We start from the raw sequence: 15578 nt of genomic DNA on the forward strand, positions 1-15578 counted from the left end.
AGGGTTTTGAGGGGTTTAGAGGGGTTTGGGGGTTCAGAGGGATTTGGGGGTTCAGAGGGGTTTGAGGGGGTCAAAGGGGTTTTGGGGGTTCAGAGGGGTTTTGGGGGTTCAGAGGGGTTTGGGGGGTCAAAGGGGTTTTGGGGTTCAGAGGGGTTTGAGGGGGTCAAAGGGGTTTTGGGGGTTCAGAGGGGTTTGAGGGGTTCAGAGGGGTTTGGGGGTTCAGAGGGGTTTGGGGGGTCAAAGGGGTTTGGGGGTTCAGAGGGGTTTTGGGGTTCAGAGGGGTTTGAGGGGGTCAAAGGGGTTTGGGGGTTCAGAGGGGTTTTGGGGTTCAGAGGGGTTTGAGGGGGTCAAAGGGTTTGGGGGTTCAGAGGGGTTTGAGGGGTTCAGAGGGGTTTGAGGGGGTCAAAGGGGTTTGGGGTTCAGAGGGGTTTGAGGGGGTCAAAGGGGTTTGGGGGTTCAGAGGGGTTTTGGGGTTCAGAGGGGTTTGAGGGGGTCAAAGGGGTTTGGGGGTTCAGAGGGGTTTTGGGGTTCAGAGGGGTTTGAGGGGGTCAAAGGGGTTTGGGGGTTCAGAGGGGTTTTGGGGTTCAGAGGGGTTTGAGGGGGTCAAAGGGGTTTGGGGGTTCAGAGGGGTTTTGGGGGTTCAGAGGGGTTTGAGGGTTCAGAGGGGTTTTGGGGTTCAGAGGGGTTTGGGGGTTCAGGGGGGGTTGGGGGGGTCAAAGGGGTTTGGGGGTTCAGAGGGGTTTTGGGGTTCAGAGGGGTTTGGGGGTCAAAGGGGTTTGGGGGTTCAGAGGGGTTTTGGGGTTCAGAGGGGTTTGGGGGTCAAAGGGGTTTGGGGGTTCAGAGGGGTTTGAGGGGGTCAAAGGGGTTTGGGGGTTCAGAGGGGTTTGGGGTTCAGAGGGGTTTGAGGGGGTCAAAGGGGTTTGGGGGTTCAGAGGGGTTTGAGGGGGTCAGAGGGGTTTTGGGGTTCAGAGGGGTTTGAGGGGGTCAAAGGGGTTTGGGGGTTCAGAGGGGTTTTGGGGTTCAGAGGGGTTTGAGGGGGTCAAAGGGGTTTGGGGGTTCAGAGGGGTTTGGGGGTTCAGAGGGGTTTTGGGGTTCAGAGGGGTTTGAGGGGGTCAAAGGGGTTTGGGGGTTCAGAGGGGTTTGAGGGGGTCAAAGGGGTTTTGGGGTTCAGAGGGGTTTTGGGGTTCAGAGGGGTTTGAGGGGTTCAGAGGGGTTTGGGGGCTCAAAGGGATTTGGGGATCAAAGGAGTTTTGGGGGTTCAGAGGGGTTTTGGCGTTCGGGGGGGATTTGGGGGTTCAGAGGGGTTTGGGGGTGGGGTTCAGGTTTTGGGGTTCACTCACGGGGGGGCCGGGCAGCCCCCGCTCCCCGGGGAACCCCCGAAACCCCGCGGGTCCATCCTTGCCGGGGGGGCCGGGGGGGCCGGGGTCCCCCTGCGGGCACAAACGGGGGGGTCAGCACCCCAAAATCCACCCCGGGATACCCCCCCGTACCCCAAAACCCACCCTGGGACACTCCCTACACCCTAAAATCCACCCCGGGATACCCCCCCGTACCCCAAAACCCACCCTGGGACACCCCCTACACCCTAAAATCCACCCTGGGACCCCCCAAATTGGGACTGAGACCCCCCGAACCCCAAAATCCGCCCTGGGACCCCCCCTAAATCAGGGCTGACACCCCCTGAATCCACCCTGGGACCCCCCAAATCCAGGCTGGGACTCCCCCCGCACCCCAAAATCCACCCTGGGACCCCCTAAATCCACCCTGGGACCCCCCCAGCACCCCAAAATTTCCCCTGGGACACCCCTAAATCCACCCTGGGATACCCGTGCACCCCCAAATCAGGGCTGAGACCCCCTAAACGCCACCCCGCACCCCAAAATCCACCCTGGGACCCCCCAAATCCAACCTGGGACCCCCCCCGCACCCCAAAATCCACCGTGGGACCCCCAAAATCCACCCTGAGACCCCCCCTGCACCCCAAAATCCACCCTGGGATCCCCTAAATCCACCCTGAGACCCCCCAAAATCCACCCTGGGACCCCCCCCGCACCCCAAAATCCCCCCTGAGACCCCCCTAAATCCACCCTGGGATACCCGTGCACCCCCAAATCAGGGCTGAGTCCCCCTAAACCCACCCTGGGACCCCCCCCGCACCCCAAAATCCACTCTGGGACCCCCCCCGCACCCCAAAATCCCCCCTGGGACCCCCCTAAATCCACCCTGGGACCCCCCTGCACCCCCAAATCAGGGCTGAGACCCCCTAAACCCCCCCCCCGCACCCCAAAATCCACCCTGGGACCCCCAAATCCACCCTTGGACCCCCCCCGCACCCCCAAAATCCACCCTGGGACCCCCAAAATCCACCCTGGGACCCCCCAAATCCAGCCTGGCCCCCCCCTCCCAGTGCTCCCAGTGCTCCCAGTTTGCCCCCACCTTGGAGCCCCCCGTCCCGGCGGGTCCCGGCAGCCCCTGTTCTCCGGGGGGTCCGGGGGGGCCCGGGTGCCCCCGCTCGCCCCGAGGCCCCGACTCGCCCGCCGCGCCCTGCCGGCACCAGTAACACCAGTAACACCAGTAACAGCGGGGGGACCCAAACCAGTAACACCAGGGACACCGGGAACCCCCAAACCAGAAGCACCAGTAACACCAGTAACACCAGGAACCCCCAAACCAGTAACACCAGTGACACCGGGAACCCCCAAACCAGTAACACCAGTAACACCAGTAACACCGGGAACCCCCAAACCAGTAACACCAGGGACACCGGGAACCCCCAAACCAGTAATACCAGTGACACCAGTAACACCGGGAACCCCCAAACCAGTAACACCAGGAACACCGGGAACCCCAAACCAGTAACACCAGTAACACCAGTAACACCAGTAACACCGGGGGACCCAAACCAGTAACACCAGGAACACCGGGAACCCCCAAACCAGTAACACCAGTAACACCAGTAACACCGGGAACCCCCAAACCAGAAGCACCAGTAACACCAGTAACACCGGGAACCCCCAAACCAGTAACACCAGTGACACCGGGAACACCAGGAACCCCCAAACCAGTAACACCAGTAACACCAGGAACACCAGGAACCCCCAAACCAGTAACACCAGGAACACCAGTAACACCGGGGGACCCCAAACCAGTAACACCAGTAACACCGGGAACCCCCAAACCAGTAACACCAGGGACACCGGGGAGACCCAAACCAGTAACACCAGTAACACCAGGAACACCGGGAAACCCCAAACCAGTAACACCAGTGACACCGGGAACCCCCAAACCAGTAACACCAGTGACACCAGTAACACCAGTAACACCAGGAACACCGGGAACCCCCAAACCAGTAACACCAGTAACACCAGTAACACCGGGAACCCCAAACCAGTAACACCAGTAACACCAGTAACAGCGGGAACCCCCAAACCAGTAACACCAGGAACACCAGTAACAGCGGGAACCCCCAAACCAGTAACACCAGGAACACCAGTAACACCGGGAACCCCCAAACCAGTAACACCAGTAACACCGGGAACCCCCAAACCAGTAACACCAGTAACACCAGTAACACCGGGAACCCCCAAACCAGTAACACCAGTGACACCGGGAACACCGGGAACCCCCAAACCAGTAACACCAGGAACACCAGTAACACCGGGAACCCCCAAACCAGTAACACCAGGAACACCAGTGACACCGGGAACCCCAAACCAGTAACACCAGTAACACCAGTAACACCGGGAACCCCCAAACCAGTAACACCAGTAACACCAGTAACACCGGGAACCCCCAAACCAGTAACACAGTAACACCAGGAACACCGGGAACCCCAAACCAGTAACACCAGTAACACCAGTAACACCGGGAACCCCCAAACCAGTAACACCAGTGACACCAGGAACACCGGGAACCCCCAAACCAGTAACACCAGTAACACCAGTAACAGCGGGAACCCCCAAACCAGTAACACCAGTAACACCAGTAACACCGGGAACCCCCAAACCAGTAACACCAGTAACACCAGTAACACCGGGAACCCCCAAACCAGTAACACCAGTAACACCAGTAACACCGGGAACCCCCAAACCAGTAACACCAGGAACACCAGTAACACCGGGAACCCCCAAACCAGTAACACCAGGAACACCAGTAACACCGGGAACCCCCAAACCAGTAACACCAGTAACACCAGTAACACCAGTAACACCGGGAACCCCCAAACCAGTAACACCAGTAACACCAGGAACACCGGGAACCCCCAAACCAGTAACACCAGTAGCACCAGTAACACCAGGAACACCGGGAACCCCCAAACCAGTAACACCAGGAACACCAGTAACACCAGTAACACCGGGAACCCCCAAACCAGTAACACCAGTAACACCAGGAACACCGGGAACCCCCAAACCAGTAACACCAGTAGCACCAGTAACACTAGTAACACCGGGGGACCCAAACCAGTAACACCAGGAACACCAGTAACACCGGGGGACCCCCAAACCAGTAACACCAGTAGCACCAGTAACACCAGTAACACCGGGGGACCCCAAACCAGGAACACCAGTAACACCAGGAACACCGGGAACCCCCAAACCAGTAACACCAGTAGCAGCAGGAACCCCAAAACCAGTAGCACCAGTAGCACCAGTGAGACCCAAACCAGTAGCACCAGTAGCACCAGTGAGACCCAAACCAGTAGCACCAGTAGCAGCAGGAACCCCAAAACCAGTAGCACCAGTAACACCAGTAGCACCGGGGGGACCCAAACCAGTAACACCAGTAGCAGCAGCGACCCCAAAACCAGTAACACCAGTAACAGCAGAGACCCCAAAACCAGTAGCACCAGTGAGACCCAAACCAGTAACACCAGTAACAGCAGAGACCCCAAAACCAGTAACACCAGTAACAGCAGAGACCCCAAAACCAGTAGCACCAGTAACAGCAGGAACCCCAAAACCAGTAGCACCAGTGAGACCCAAACCAGTAACACCAGTAACAGCAGAGACCCCAAACCAGTAGCACCAGTAGCAGCAGTGATCCCAAACCAGTCCTCCCAGTATTCCCTCCCAGTGCCCCCCAGTACCCCCCCGTCCCACCAGTTCCCTCCCAGTGCCTCCCAGTACCCCCCCGTCCCACCAGTTCCCTCCCAGTTCCCTCCCAGTTCCCTCCCAGTCCCTCCCAGTCCCCTCTAGTCCTTCCAATTCCCTCCCAGTTCCCTCCCAGTGCCTCCCAGTACCCCCCCCCCATACCTGTGCCCCCACCACTCCGGGGGGACCTGGGGGTCCGGCTTTGCCTTGGAAACCCTGAGGGGGGGGAAATGGGAGGAACTGGGAGGAACTGGGAAGGAACTGGGAGGAACTGGGAGGGAACTGGGAAGGACTAGAGGGGACTGGGAGGGACTGGGAGGGAACTGGGAGGGACTGGGAGGGACTGGGAGGGGGAAATTGGGTTGAGGGAAGTGGGGGGGGGCACTGGGAGGGGCAGTTGGGGTGGAGGGGGGTACTGGGAGGGAACTGGGGGGCACTGGGAGGGAACTGGGAGGGAACTGGGAGGCACTGGGGGGGTACTGGGCAAACTGGGAGGCGCTGGGGGGGGAACTGGAAGGGAACTGGGAGGGAACTGGGAGGGAACTGGGCATACTGGGAGGCACTGGGGAGCAATGGGGAGCAATGGGGGGGAACTGGGAGGGCACTGGGAGGGAACTGGGCATACTGGGAGGCACTGGGAAGCAATGGGGGGGCACTGGGAGGGAACTGGGCATACTGGGAGGCACTGGGGAGCAATGGGGAGCACTGGGAGGGAACTGGGAGGGAACTGGGCATACTGGGAGGCACTGGGGAGCAATGGGGAGCACTGGGAGGGAACTGGGAGGGAACTGGGAGGGAACTGGGCATACTGGGAGGCACTGGGAAGCAATGGGGGGGCACTGGGGGGGAACTGGGAGGGAACTGGGCATACTGGGAGGCACTGTGGAGCAATGGGGAGCACTGGGGGGGGAACTGGGAGGGCACCGGGAGGGAACTGGGCATACTGGGAGGTACTGGGGAAGAATGGGGGAGCAATGGGGGGGAACTGGGCATACTGGGAGGCACTGGGGGGCACTGGGAGGGGAACTGGGCATACTGGGAGGCACTGGGGAGCGATGGGGAGCAATGGGGGGGGAACTGGGCATACTGGGAGGCACTGGAGATCAATGGGGGGGGAACTGGGCATACTGGGAGGCACTGGAGATCAATGGGGGGGAACTGGGCATACTGGGAGGCACTGGGGAGCAATGGGGGGGCACTGGGGGGCACTGGGAGGGAACTGGGAGGGCACTGGGAGGGAACTGGGCGCACTGGGAGGGAACTGGGCATACTGGGAGGCACTGGGAGGGCACTGGGAGGGCACTGGGCATACTGGGAGGCACTGGGGGGTCACTCACCCCGTCTCCGCGCTGCCCGGGGTGTCCGGGGACCCCATCTTTTCCGGGGGGGCCCTGTTTGGTTATGGGGGGGGGTCAGAAAAGAGGGGGTGTCGGGGGGGGGGGGGAGGGGGAGAGGGGACCCCCCAATACTCACGGGGGGACCTTTGGGTCCCGGAAAGCCGTTCGGTCCTTGAGGGCCCGGAACACCCTGGGGGGGGGGGGGTGGAAATTAGGGGGGACCCCCCCTGAACCCCCAAATCCATCCTGAACCCCCAAATCCACGCTGGGACCCCCCCAAATCCACCTTGGGACCCACCCCGCACCCCAAAATCCACCCTGGGATCCCCCAAATCCACCCTGGGACCCCCCCAAATCCAGGCTGGGACCCCCCAAATCCACCCAGGACCCCCCCGCGCACCCCAAAATCCACCCTGAACCCCCAAATCCAGGCTGGGACCCCTCAAATCCACCTTGGGACCCACCCCGCACCCCAAAATCCACCCTGGGACCCCCCCAAATCCAGGCTGGGACCCCCTAAATCCACCCAGGACCCCCCCCGCACCCCAAAATCCACCCTGAACCCCCAAATCCACGCTGGGACCCCTCAAATCCAGGCTGAGACCCCCCCCGCACCCCAAAATCCATCCTGGAACACCCTCAAATCCATCCCGGGACCCCCAAATCCAGGCTGGGACCCCCTCAAATCCACCCAGGACCCCCCCCGAACCCCAAAATCCACCCTGAACCCCCAAATACAGGCTGGGACCCCCCCCGTACCCCAAAATCCATCCTGGGACCCCCCCAAATCCACCCTGGGACCCACCCTGAACCCCCAAATCCACCCTGGGACTCACCCGCACCCCAAAATCCACCCTGGGACCCACCCCGCACCCCAAAATCCACCCTGAGACCCCCCAAATCCACCCTGGGACCCCCCCTGAACCCCAAAATCCATCCTGGGACCCCCCAAATCCACCCTGGGATCCCCCCTAAACCCCCAAATCCACCCTGGGACCCACCCCGCACCCCAAAATCCACCCTGGGATCCCCCAAATCCACCCTGGGACCCCCCCAAATCCAGGCTGGGACCCCCTAAATCCACCCAGGACCCCCCCCCGCACCCCAAAATCCACCCTGAACCCCCAAATCCACGCTGGGCCCCCTCAAATCCAGGCTGGGACCCACCCCGCACCCCTAAATCCACCCTGAACCCCAAAATCCACGCTGGGACCCCTCAAATCCAGGCTGGGACCCACCCCGCACCCCAAAATCCACCCCGGGCACCCCCTAAATCCACCCTGGGACCCCCCAAATCCAGGCTGGGACCCCCTAAATCCACCCAGGACCCCCCCCCGCACCCCAAAATCCACCCTGGGATCCCCCAAATCCACCCTGGGACCCCCCAAAATCCAGGCTGGGACCCCCCCCCGCACCCCAAAATCCACCCTGAGACCCCCCCAAATCCACCTTGGGACACCCCCACACCCCAAAATCCACGCTGGGACCCCCCAAATACAGGCTGGGACCCCCCCGTACCCCAAAATCCATCCTGGGACCCCCCCAAATCCACGCTGGGACCCCCCCTGAACCCCCAAATCCACCCTGGGACTCACCCCGCACCCCAAAATCCACCCTGGGACCCCCCTCGCACCCCAAAATCCAGCCTGGTACCCCCTAAATCCACCCTGCGACCCACCCCGCACCCCAAAATCCACCCCAGGACCCCCCCAAATTCACCCTGGGAACCCCCTGCACCCTCAAATCCAGGCTGGGACCCCCTAAATCTCTCCTGGGACCCCCCCTGCACCCCAAAATCCACGCTGGGACCCCCAAATCCACGCTGGGACCCCCCAAAATCCCCCCTGGGACCTCCAAAATCCCCCCCTGGGACCCCCCCAAATCCCCCCTGGGACCCCCGAAAATCCACGCTGGGACCCCCAAATCCGCCCTGGACCCCCCCCCGCACCCCAAAATCCCCCCCGGGTCCCCCCAAAGCCCCGGGGTCCCCCCTCACCCTCTCGCCGGGGGGTCCGGAGGGGCCATCGCTGCCGGAGGTTCCCTGGAGGGGAGGGGGGAAAAAGTGAGGAGGACCCCCTCCCAGTGCCTCCCAGTGCCTCCCAGTACCGCCCAGTTGCCTCCCAGTAACCCCCTCATGGCTCCCCAGTGCTTCCCAGTTGCACCAGTTTCCCCCCCAGTGTCCTCCCAGTGCCTCCCAGTCCCTCCCAGTGCCTCCCAGTTACCTCCCAGTCCCAACCAGTGCCCCCCCCATTGCTCCCCAGTCCCTCCCAGTTTGCCCAGTGCCTCCCAGTGCCCCCCAGTTTCCTCCCAGTGCCCCCCAGTGTCCTCCCAGTGCCTCCCAGTCCCACCGAGTGCCTCCCAGTTACCTCCCAGTCCCAACCAGTGCCCCCCCCATTACTCCCCAGTGCCTCCCAGTTTCCCCAGTTACCTCCCAGTGCCCTCCAGTTCCCTCCCAGTCCCACCCAGTGCCTCCCAGTTACCTCCCAGTCCCACCCAGTGCCCCCCCTATTGCTCCCCAGTCGCTCCCAGTTTCCCCAGTTCCCCCCCCAGTGCCTCCCAGTGCCCTCCAGTTACCTCCCAGTCCCACCCAGTGCCTCCCAGTTACCTCCCAGTGCCCCCCAGTAGTCCCCCAATTTCCTCCCAGTGCCTCCCAGTTACCTCCCAGTCCCACCCACTGCCCCCCCCATTGCTCCCCAGTCCCTCCCAGTGCCTCCCAGTGCCCCCCAGTTACCTCCCAGTCCCACCCAGTGCTTCCCCATTGCTCCCCAGTCCCTCCCAGTTTGCCCAGTTCCCCCCCAGTGCCTCCCAGTTTGCCCAGTTCCCTCCCAGTGCCCTCCAGTTACCTCCCAGTCCCACCCACTGCCCCCCCCCATTGCTCCCCAGTCCCTCCCAGTTTGCCCAGTTCTCCCCATTCCTCCCCAGTATCCCCTCCCAGTGCCTCCCAGTGCTCCCAGTTCCCCCCTACTCACCTTCGCCCCCCCCTTCCCAGTTGCCCCTCGGGGTCCCCTCTGCCCTCGGGGTCCCTGTGGGAAGAAAAAGGGGGGGGTCCATGACCTCCCAGTTCCTCCCAGTTCCCCCTCCCAGTGCCTCCCAGTTCCCACCAGTTTGACCAGTATCCTCCCTTTAATGGGGTCCCAATCCCCTTTTTTTTGGGGGGGGAGGGATTCCCAGTTTGGGGGGATTCCCAGTTTGGGGGGGGTCCCCTCTGTCCGTCCCCCCCTCTCCAAGTGCCCCCCCCATCCCAGTGCCTCCCAGTTCCCTCCCAGTTCCCTCCCAGTTGCCCCCAATTCCCTTCCCAGTTGCCCCCAGTACCCCCCCCTCATCCCAGTTTGGGGGGATCCCAGTTTGGGGGGGTCCCCTCTGTCCCCCCTCCTCCATTTCTGACCCCCCCCCAGGTGCCCCCCCCATCCCAGTACCTCCCAGTTCCCTCCCAGTTCCCTCCCAGTTACTCCCAATTCCCTTCCCAGTTGCCCCCAGTACCCCCCCCTCATCCCAGTTTGGGGCGATCCCAGTTTGGGGGGGTCCCCTCTGTCCCCCCTCCTCCATTTCTGACCCCCCCCCAAGTGCCCCCCCATCCCAGTGCCTCCCCCATCCCAGTTCCATCCCAGTTCCATCCCAGTTCCATCCCAGTTCCCTCCCAGTTGCCCCCAGTACCCCTCCCAGTGCCCCCCCCATCCCAGTATGGGGGGATTCCCAGTTTAGGGGGGAGGATTCCCAGTTTGGGGGTCCCCCCCCACTTCTGACCCCCCCTCCAAGTGCCCCCCCCCCATCCCAGCGCCTCCCAGTTCCCTCCCAGTTGCCCCCAATTCCCTCCCAGTGCCCCCCCCCCGTCCCAGTTTGGGGGGTTCCCAGTTTAAGGGGGGGGATTCCCAGTTTGGGGGGGTTCCCAGTTTGGGGGTTCCCAGTTTGGGGGGGGGGGGGTCCTCACCGTGGGTCCGCGCTCCCCCCTTCGCCCGGAGGTGCCCGAATGGCCCTGGAAGGGAATGGGGGAACTGGGAGTTACTGGGAGGGGAACTGGGGGCACTGGGAGGAACTGGGAGGGGAATTGGGGGGAACTGGGGGAACTGGGGGGGCACTGGGAGTTACTGGGAGTGGAACTGGGGACACTGGGAGGAACTGGGAGGGGAACTGGGGGGAACTGGGGGAACTGGGGGGAACTGGGAGTTACTGGGAGTGGAACTGGGGGCACTGGGAGGAACTGGGAGGGGAACTGGGGGCACTGGGGGGAACTGGGAGGGGAATTGGGGGGAACTGGGGGAACTGGGGGGGCACTGGGGAGACTGGGAGGGGAATTGGGGGGGAACTGGGGGGAACTGGGGGGAACTGGGAGGAACTGGGAGTCACTGGGAGGGGAATTGGGGAACTGGGGAGCACTGGGAGGAACTGGGAGTCACTGGGAGGAACTGGGAGTTACTGGGAGAGGAATTGTGGGGGCACTGGGGGGAACTGGGAGGCACTGGGAGGAACTGGGGGGCACTGGAGGGAACTGGGAGTCACTGGGAGGGGAATTGGGGGGATACTGGGGGGCACTGGGGGCACTGGCAGGAACTGAGAGGGTAACTGGGGGAACTGGGGGGGACACTGGGGGGACTGGGAGGAACTGGGAGGGGAATTGGGGGGGAACTGGGGGGCAATGGGAGGCACTGGGAAGCGCTGGGGGGTACTGGGATGTACTGGGAGGCACTGGGGGGCACTGGAGGGAACTGGGGAGAACTGGGGGGCACTGGGAGGAACTGGGAGGCACTGGGAGGCACTGGGGGGAACTGGGGGGTACTGGGAGGCACTGGGGGGCACTGGGAGGTACTGGGAGGCACTGGGGGGCAGTGGGAGGAACTGGGAGGAACTGGAGGGAACTGGGAGGCACTGGAGGGAACTGGGGGGAACTGGGAGGTACTGGGAGGAACTGGGGGGCACTGGGGGGAACTGGGAGGTACTGGGAGGCACTGGGGGGAACTGGGAGGTACTGGGAGGCACTGGGAGGCACTGGGGGGCACTGGGAGGTACTGGGGGGTACTGGGGGCACTGGGAGGACACTGGGAGGAACTGGGAGGGGAGTTGGGGGGCACTGGGGGAACTGGGGGGGCACTGGGAGTCACTGGGAGGGGAATTGGGGAACTGGGGGAACTGGGGGGCACTGGGAGGAACTGGGAGTCACTGGGAAAGGAATTGTGGGGGCACTGGGTGGAACTGGGGGGAACTGGGAGGCACTGGGGGGAACTGGGGGGCACTGGGGGGAACTGGGAGGCACTGGAGGGAACTGGGAGGGGAATTGGGGGAACTGGGGGGACACTGGGGGGACTGGGAGGAACTGGGAGGACACTGGGAGGGGAATTGGGGGGCACTGGGGGAACTGGGGGGCACTGGGAGGAACTGGGAGTCACTGGGAGGAACTGGGAGTTACTGGGAGAGGAATTGTGGGGGCACTGGGGGGAACTGGGAGGCACTGGGGGGAACTGGGAGGTACTGGAGGTACTGGGGGGGCACTGGGAGGCACTGGGAGGCACTGGGGGGCAGTGGGGGGCAGTGGGGGGAACTGGGAGGGACTGGGGGGCACTGGGAGGCACTGGGGGGCACTGGGGGGCACTGGGGGGCAGTGGGGGGCACTGGGAGGCACTGGGAGGCACTGGGGGGCAGTGGGAGGCACTGGGAGGTACTGGAGGGAACTGGGAGGTACTGGGGGGAACTGGGAGGTACTGGGGGGCACTGGGGGGAACTGGGAGGCACTGGGGGGCACTGGGAGGTACTGGGAGGCACAGGGGGGCAGTGGGAGGTACTGGGGGGAACTGGGAGGTACTGGGGGGCACTGGGGGGCAGTGGGGGGCAGTGGGGGGCAGTGGGGGGCAGTGGGGGGAACTGGGAGGCACTGGGAGGTACTGGGGGGCACTGGGGGGCAGTGGGGGGCAGTGGGGGGAACTGGGAGGCACTGGGAGGTACTGGGGGGCACTGGGGGGAACTGGGAGGCAGTGGGGGGCAGTGGGGGGTCTCACCCGCGCCCCCTTCTCGCCGTTGGTACCGGGAAATCCAGGGAAACCCTGAGAGCCCTGAGGGGAGAGTTGGGGGGCACTTGGGGGGCAGCCCCATAGCAGCACTTGGGGGGCAGCCCCATAGCATCACTTGGGGGGCAGCCCCATAGCGGCACTCGGGGGGCAGCCCCATAGCATCACTTGGGGGGCAGCCCCATAGCGGCACTTGGGGGGCAGCCCCATAGCATCACTTGGGGGGCAGCCCCATAGCGGCACTCGGGGGGCAGCCCCATAGCATCACTTGGGGGGCAGCCCCATAGCATCACTCGGGGGGCAGCCCCATAGCATCACTTGGGGGGCAGCCCCATAGCGGCACTTGGGGGGCAACCCCATAGGGGACATGGGGGGCAGCCCCATAGCATCACTTGGGGGGCAGCCCCATAGCAGCACTTGGGGGGCAGCCCCATAGCGGCACTTGGGGGGCAGCCCCATAGCATCACTTGGGGGGCAGCCCCATAGGGGACATGGGGGGCAGCCCCATAGCATCACTTGGGGGGCAGCCCCATAGGGGACATGGGGGGCAGCCCCATAGCATCACTTGGGGGGCAGCCCCATGGCGGCACTTGGGGGGCAGCCCCATAGCGGCACTTGGGGGGCAGCCCCATAGGGGACATGGGGGGCAGCCCCATAGCATCACTTGGGGGGCAGCCCCATAGCGGCACTTGGGGGGCAGCCCCATAGCATCACTTGGGGGGCAGCCCCATAGGGGACATGGGGGGCAGCCCCATAGCATCACTTGGGGGGCAGCCCCATAGCGGCACTTGGGGGGCAGCCCCATAGCATCACTTGGGGGGCAGCCCCATAGGGGACATGGGGGGCAGCCCCATAGCATCACTTGGGGGGCAGCCCCATGGCGGCACTTGGGGGGCAGCCCCATAGCGGCACTTGGGGGGCAGCCCCATAGGGGACATGGGGGGCAGCCCCATAGCATCACTTGGGGGGCAGCCCCATAGCGGCACTTGGGGGGCAGCCCCATAGCATCACTTGGGGGGCAGCCCCATAGGGGACATGGGGGGCAGCCCCATAGCATCACTTGGGGGGCAGCCCCATAGCGGCCCCACTTACCTTCGGGCCTTGACGACCGGGGTAACCGGGCAAACCGGGGACCCCCAACTTCCCCTGCGGGAAAGAGAGAGGATATTGGGGGACAGAGGGGTATTGGGGGACCGAAGGATATTGGGGGGATAAAGGGATATTGGGGGACAGAGGGGTATTGGGGGACAGAAGGATATTGGGGGGATAAAGGGATATTGGGGGACAGAGGGATATGGGGGACAGAGGGATATTGGGGGGACAGAGGGATATTGGGGGACAGAGGGATATTGGGGGACAGAGGGGTATTGGGGGGATAAAGGGATATTGGGGGACAGAGGGGTATTGGGGGGATAAAGGGATATTGGGGGGATAAAGGGATATTGGGGGACAGAGGGATATTGGGGGGATAAAGGGATATTGGGGGACAGAGGGGTATTGGGGGGATAAAGGGATATTGGGGGACAGAGGGATATTGGGGGGACAGAGGGGATATTGGGGGGACAGAGAGGATATTGGGGAACAGAGGGATATTGGGGGTACAGTGTGATTTTGGGGGGCTATGGGGGGGTCTCTCACCTTGTCCCCCGCCGCCCCCCCCGGTCCGGGGTCCCCAACAGTTCCCGTTCGTCCTTTGGGCCCTTCGGGGCCGTCTTCACCGCGAGGGCCGGGGAGACCCTCCTCCCCCTGCGGGGACACCCCAATATCCAACGGTGTCCCCCAATGTCCCCCCATATCCTCACATCCCCCATATCCCCCCGTATCCCCCCATATCCCCCCATATCCCCCCCATATCCCCCCATATCTCCCCCATATCCCCCCCATATCCCCCCATATCACCCCCATATCACCCCAATATCCCCCATATCCCCCCCATACCCCCCCACACACATCCCTTTGCGGGGTCCCCCCATATCTTTGGGGGGGTCCCCCCATCATGACCCCCCCCCCCATACCCTCTCTCCTTTGAGACCAACGTCGCCCTTCAATCCGGGGAACCCCTCTTCGCCCTTTTGGGGGGCAAGGATAGTGAGGGGGGGGCACAGGGGACCCCCCCAAATCCACAGCCCCCCAAAATGTCCCTATATCCCCTCCCCAAGTCCATAGGATCCAAGATTTTGGGGTGAAGGGGATATTGGGGACCCCCCCAGACCCCCATATCCCCCCCCAATTCCATAGAATCCAAGATTTTGGGGTGAAGGGGAATATTGGGGACCCCCCAGACCCCCAAATCCCCCCCCAAGTCCATAGGATCCAAGATTTTGGGGGTGAAGGCGATATTGGGGACCCCCATATCCCCCCCCAAGTCCATAGAATCGAAGATTTTGGGGTGAAGGGGGATATTGGGGACCCTCCAGACCCCCAAATCCCCGCACAAGTCCATAGAATCCAAGATTTTGGGGTGAAGGGGATATTGGGGACCCCCATATCCCCCCCCAAGTCCATAGAATCCAAGATTTTGGGGTGAAGGGGATATTGGGGACCCCCCCAGACCCCCAAATCCCCCCCCCAAGTCCATAGGATCCAAGATTTTGGGGTGAAGGGGATATTGGGGACCCCCCCAGACCCCCAAATCCCCCTCCAAGTCCATAGAATCCAAGATTTTGGGGTGAAGGGGATATTGGGGACCCCCCCAGACCCCCATATTCCACCCCCAAGTCCATAGAATCCAAGATTTTGGGGTGAAGGGGATATTGGGGACCCCCATATCCCCCCCCAAGTCCATAGAATCCAAGATTTTGGGGTGAAGGGGATATTGGGGACCCCCCCCGAGGCTCAGGGGGTGTCTGAGATCTTGGGGTGAAGGTCGACATTGTGGGGGGGACCCCCCCTTCATTTTTGGGGTGCCCCCCCCCCACCTTTTCTCCCTTATGTCCTTTGAGCCCCCGAATGCCGTCCACACCCTGAGGAGCAAAAAAAATTGGGGTGTCCATAAGGTTAAACCCCCCCAAAAAAGCTCTGATTTCACCCCAAAATGAAGTAAGAGGGGGGGGTACCCCAAAAATACCCCCCCCAGCACCCCAAAACTCACCTTGGCCCCCCGAGGTCCCGGATAGCCGAGGGGACCTTGGGGACCTGAGGGACCCTGAAAGGGG

The 15578-nt window shown here is 63.0% G+C and overlaps 1 protein-coding gene across 1 annotated transcript in view; it reads right to left on the bottom strand.

The window, feature by feature from the left end:
* Window positions 1–15578, bottom strand: part of COL11A2 (collagen type XI alpha 2 chain) — a 79689-nt gene that overhangs the window by 29673 nt on the left and 34438 nt on the right. Inside the window, exons 25-38 of the mRNA XM_054051963.1 lie at window positions 15515–15568; window positions 15342–15386; window positions 14439–14492; window positions 14062–14169; window positions 13516–13569; window positions 12415–12468; window positions 10356–10400; window positions 9397–9450; window positions 8424–8468; window positions 6564–6617; window positions 6428–6481; window positions 5253–5306; window positions 2437–2544; window positions 1341–1430 (exon numbers count right to left, since the gene is read on the bottom strand). Of these exons, the coding sequence (XP_053907938.1) occupies window positions 1341–1430; window positions 2437–2544; window positions 5253–5306; window positions 6428–6481; window positions 6564–6617; window positions 8424–8468; window positions 9397–9450; window positions 10356–10400; window positions 12415–12468; window positions 13516–13569; window positions 14062–14169; window positions 14439–14492; window positions 15342–15386; window positions 15515–15568 (873 nt within the window). The remainder of the gene's footprint in view (window positions 1–1340; window positions 1431–2436; window positions 2545–5252; window positions 5307–6427; window positions 6482–6563; window positions 6618–8423; window positions 8469–9396; window positions 9451–10355; window positions 10401–12414; window positions 12469–13515; window positions 13570–14061; window positions 14170–14438; window positions 14493–15341; window positions 15387–15514; window positions 15569–15578) is intronic.

Source organism: Cuculus canorus, chromosome 31, assembly GCF_017976375.1.
Source record: "Cuculus canorus isolate bCucCan1 chromosome 31, bCucCan1.pri, whole genome shotgun sequence".
NCBI lineage: Eukaryota > Metazoa > Chordata > Aves > Cuculiformes > Cuculidae > Cuculus > Cuculus canorus.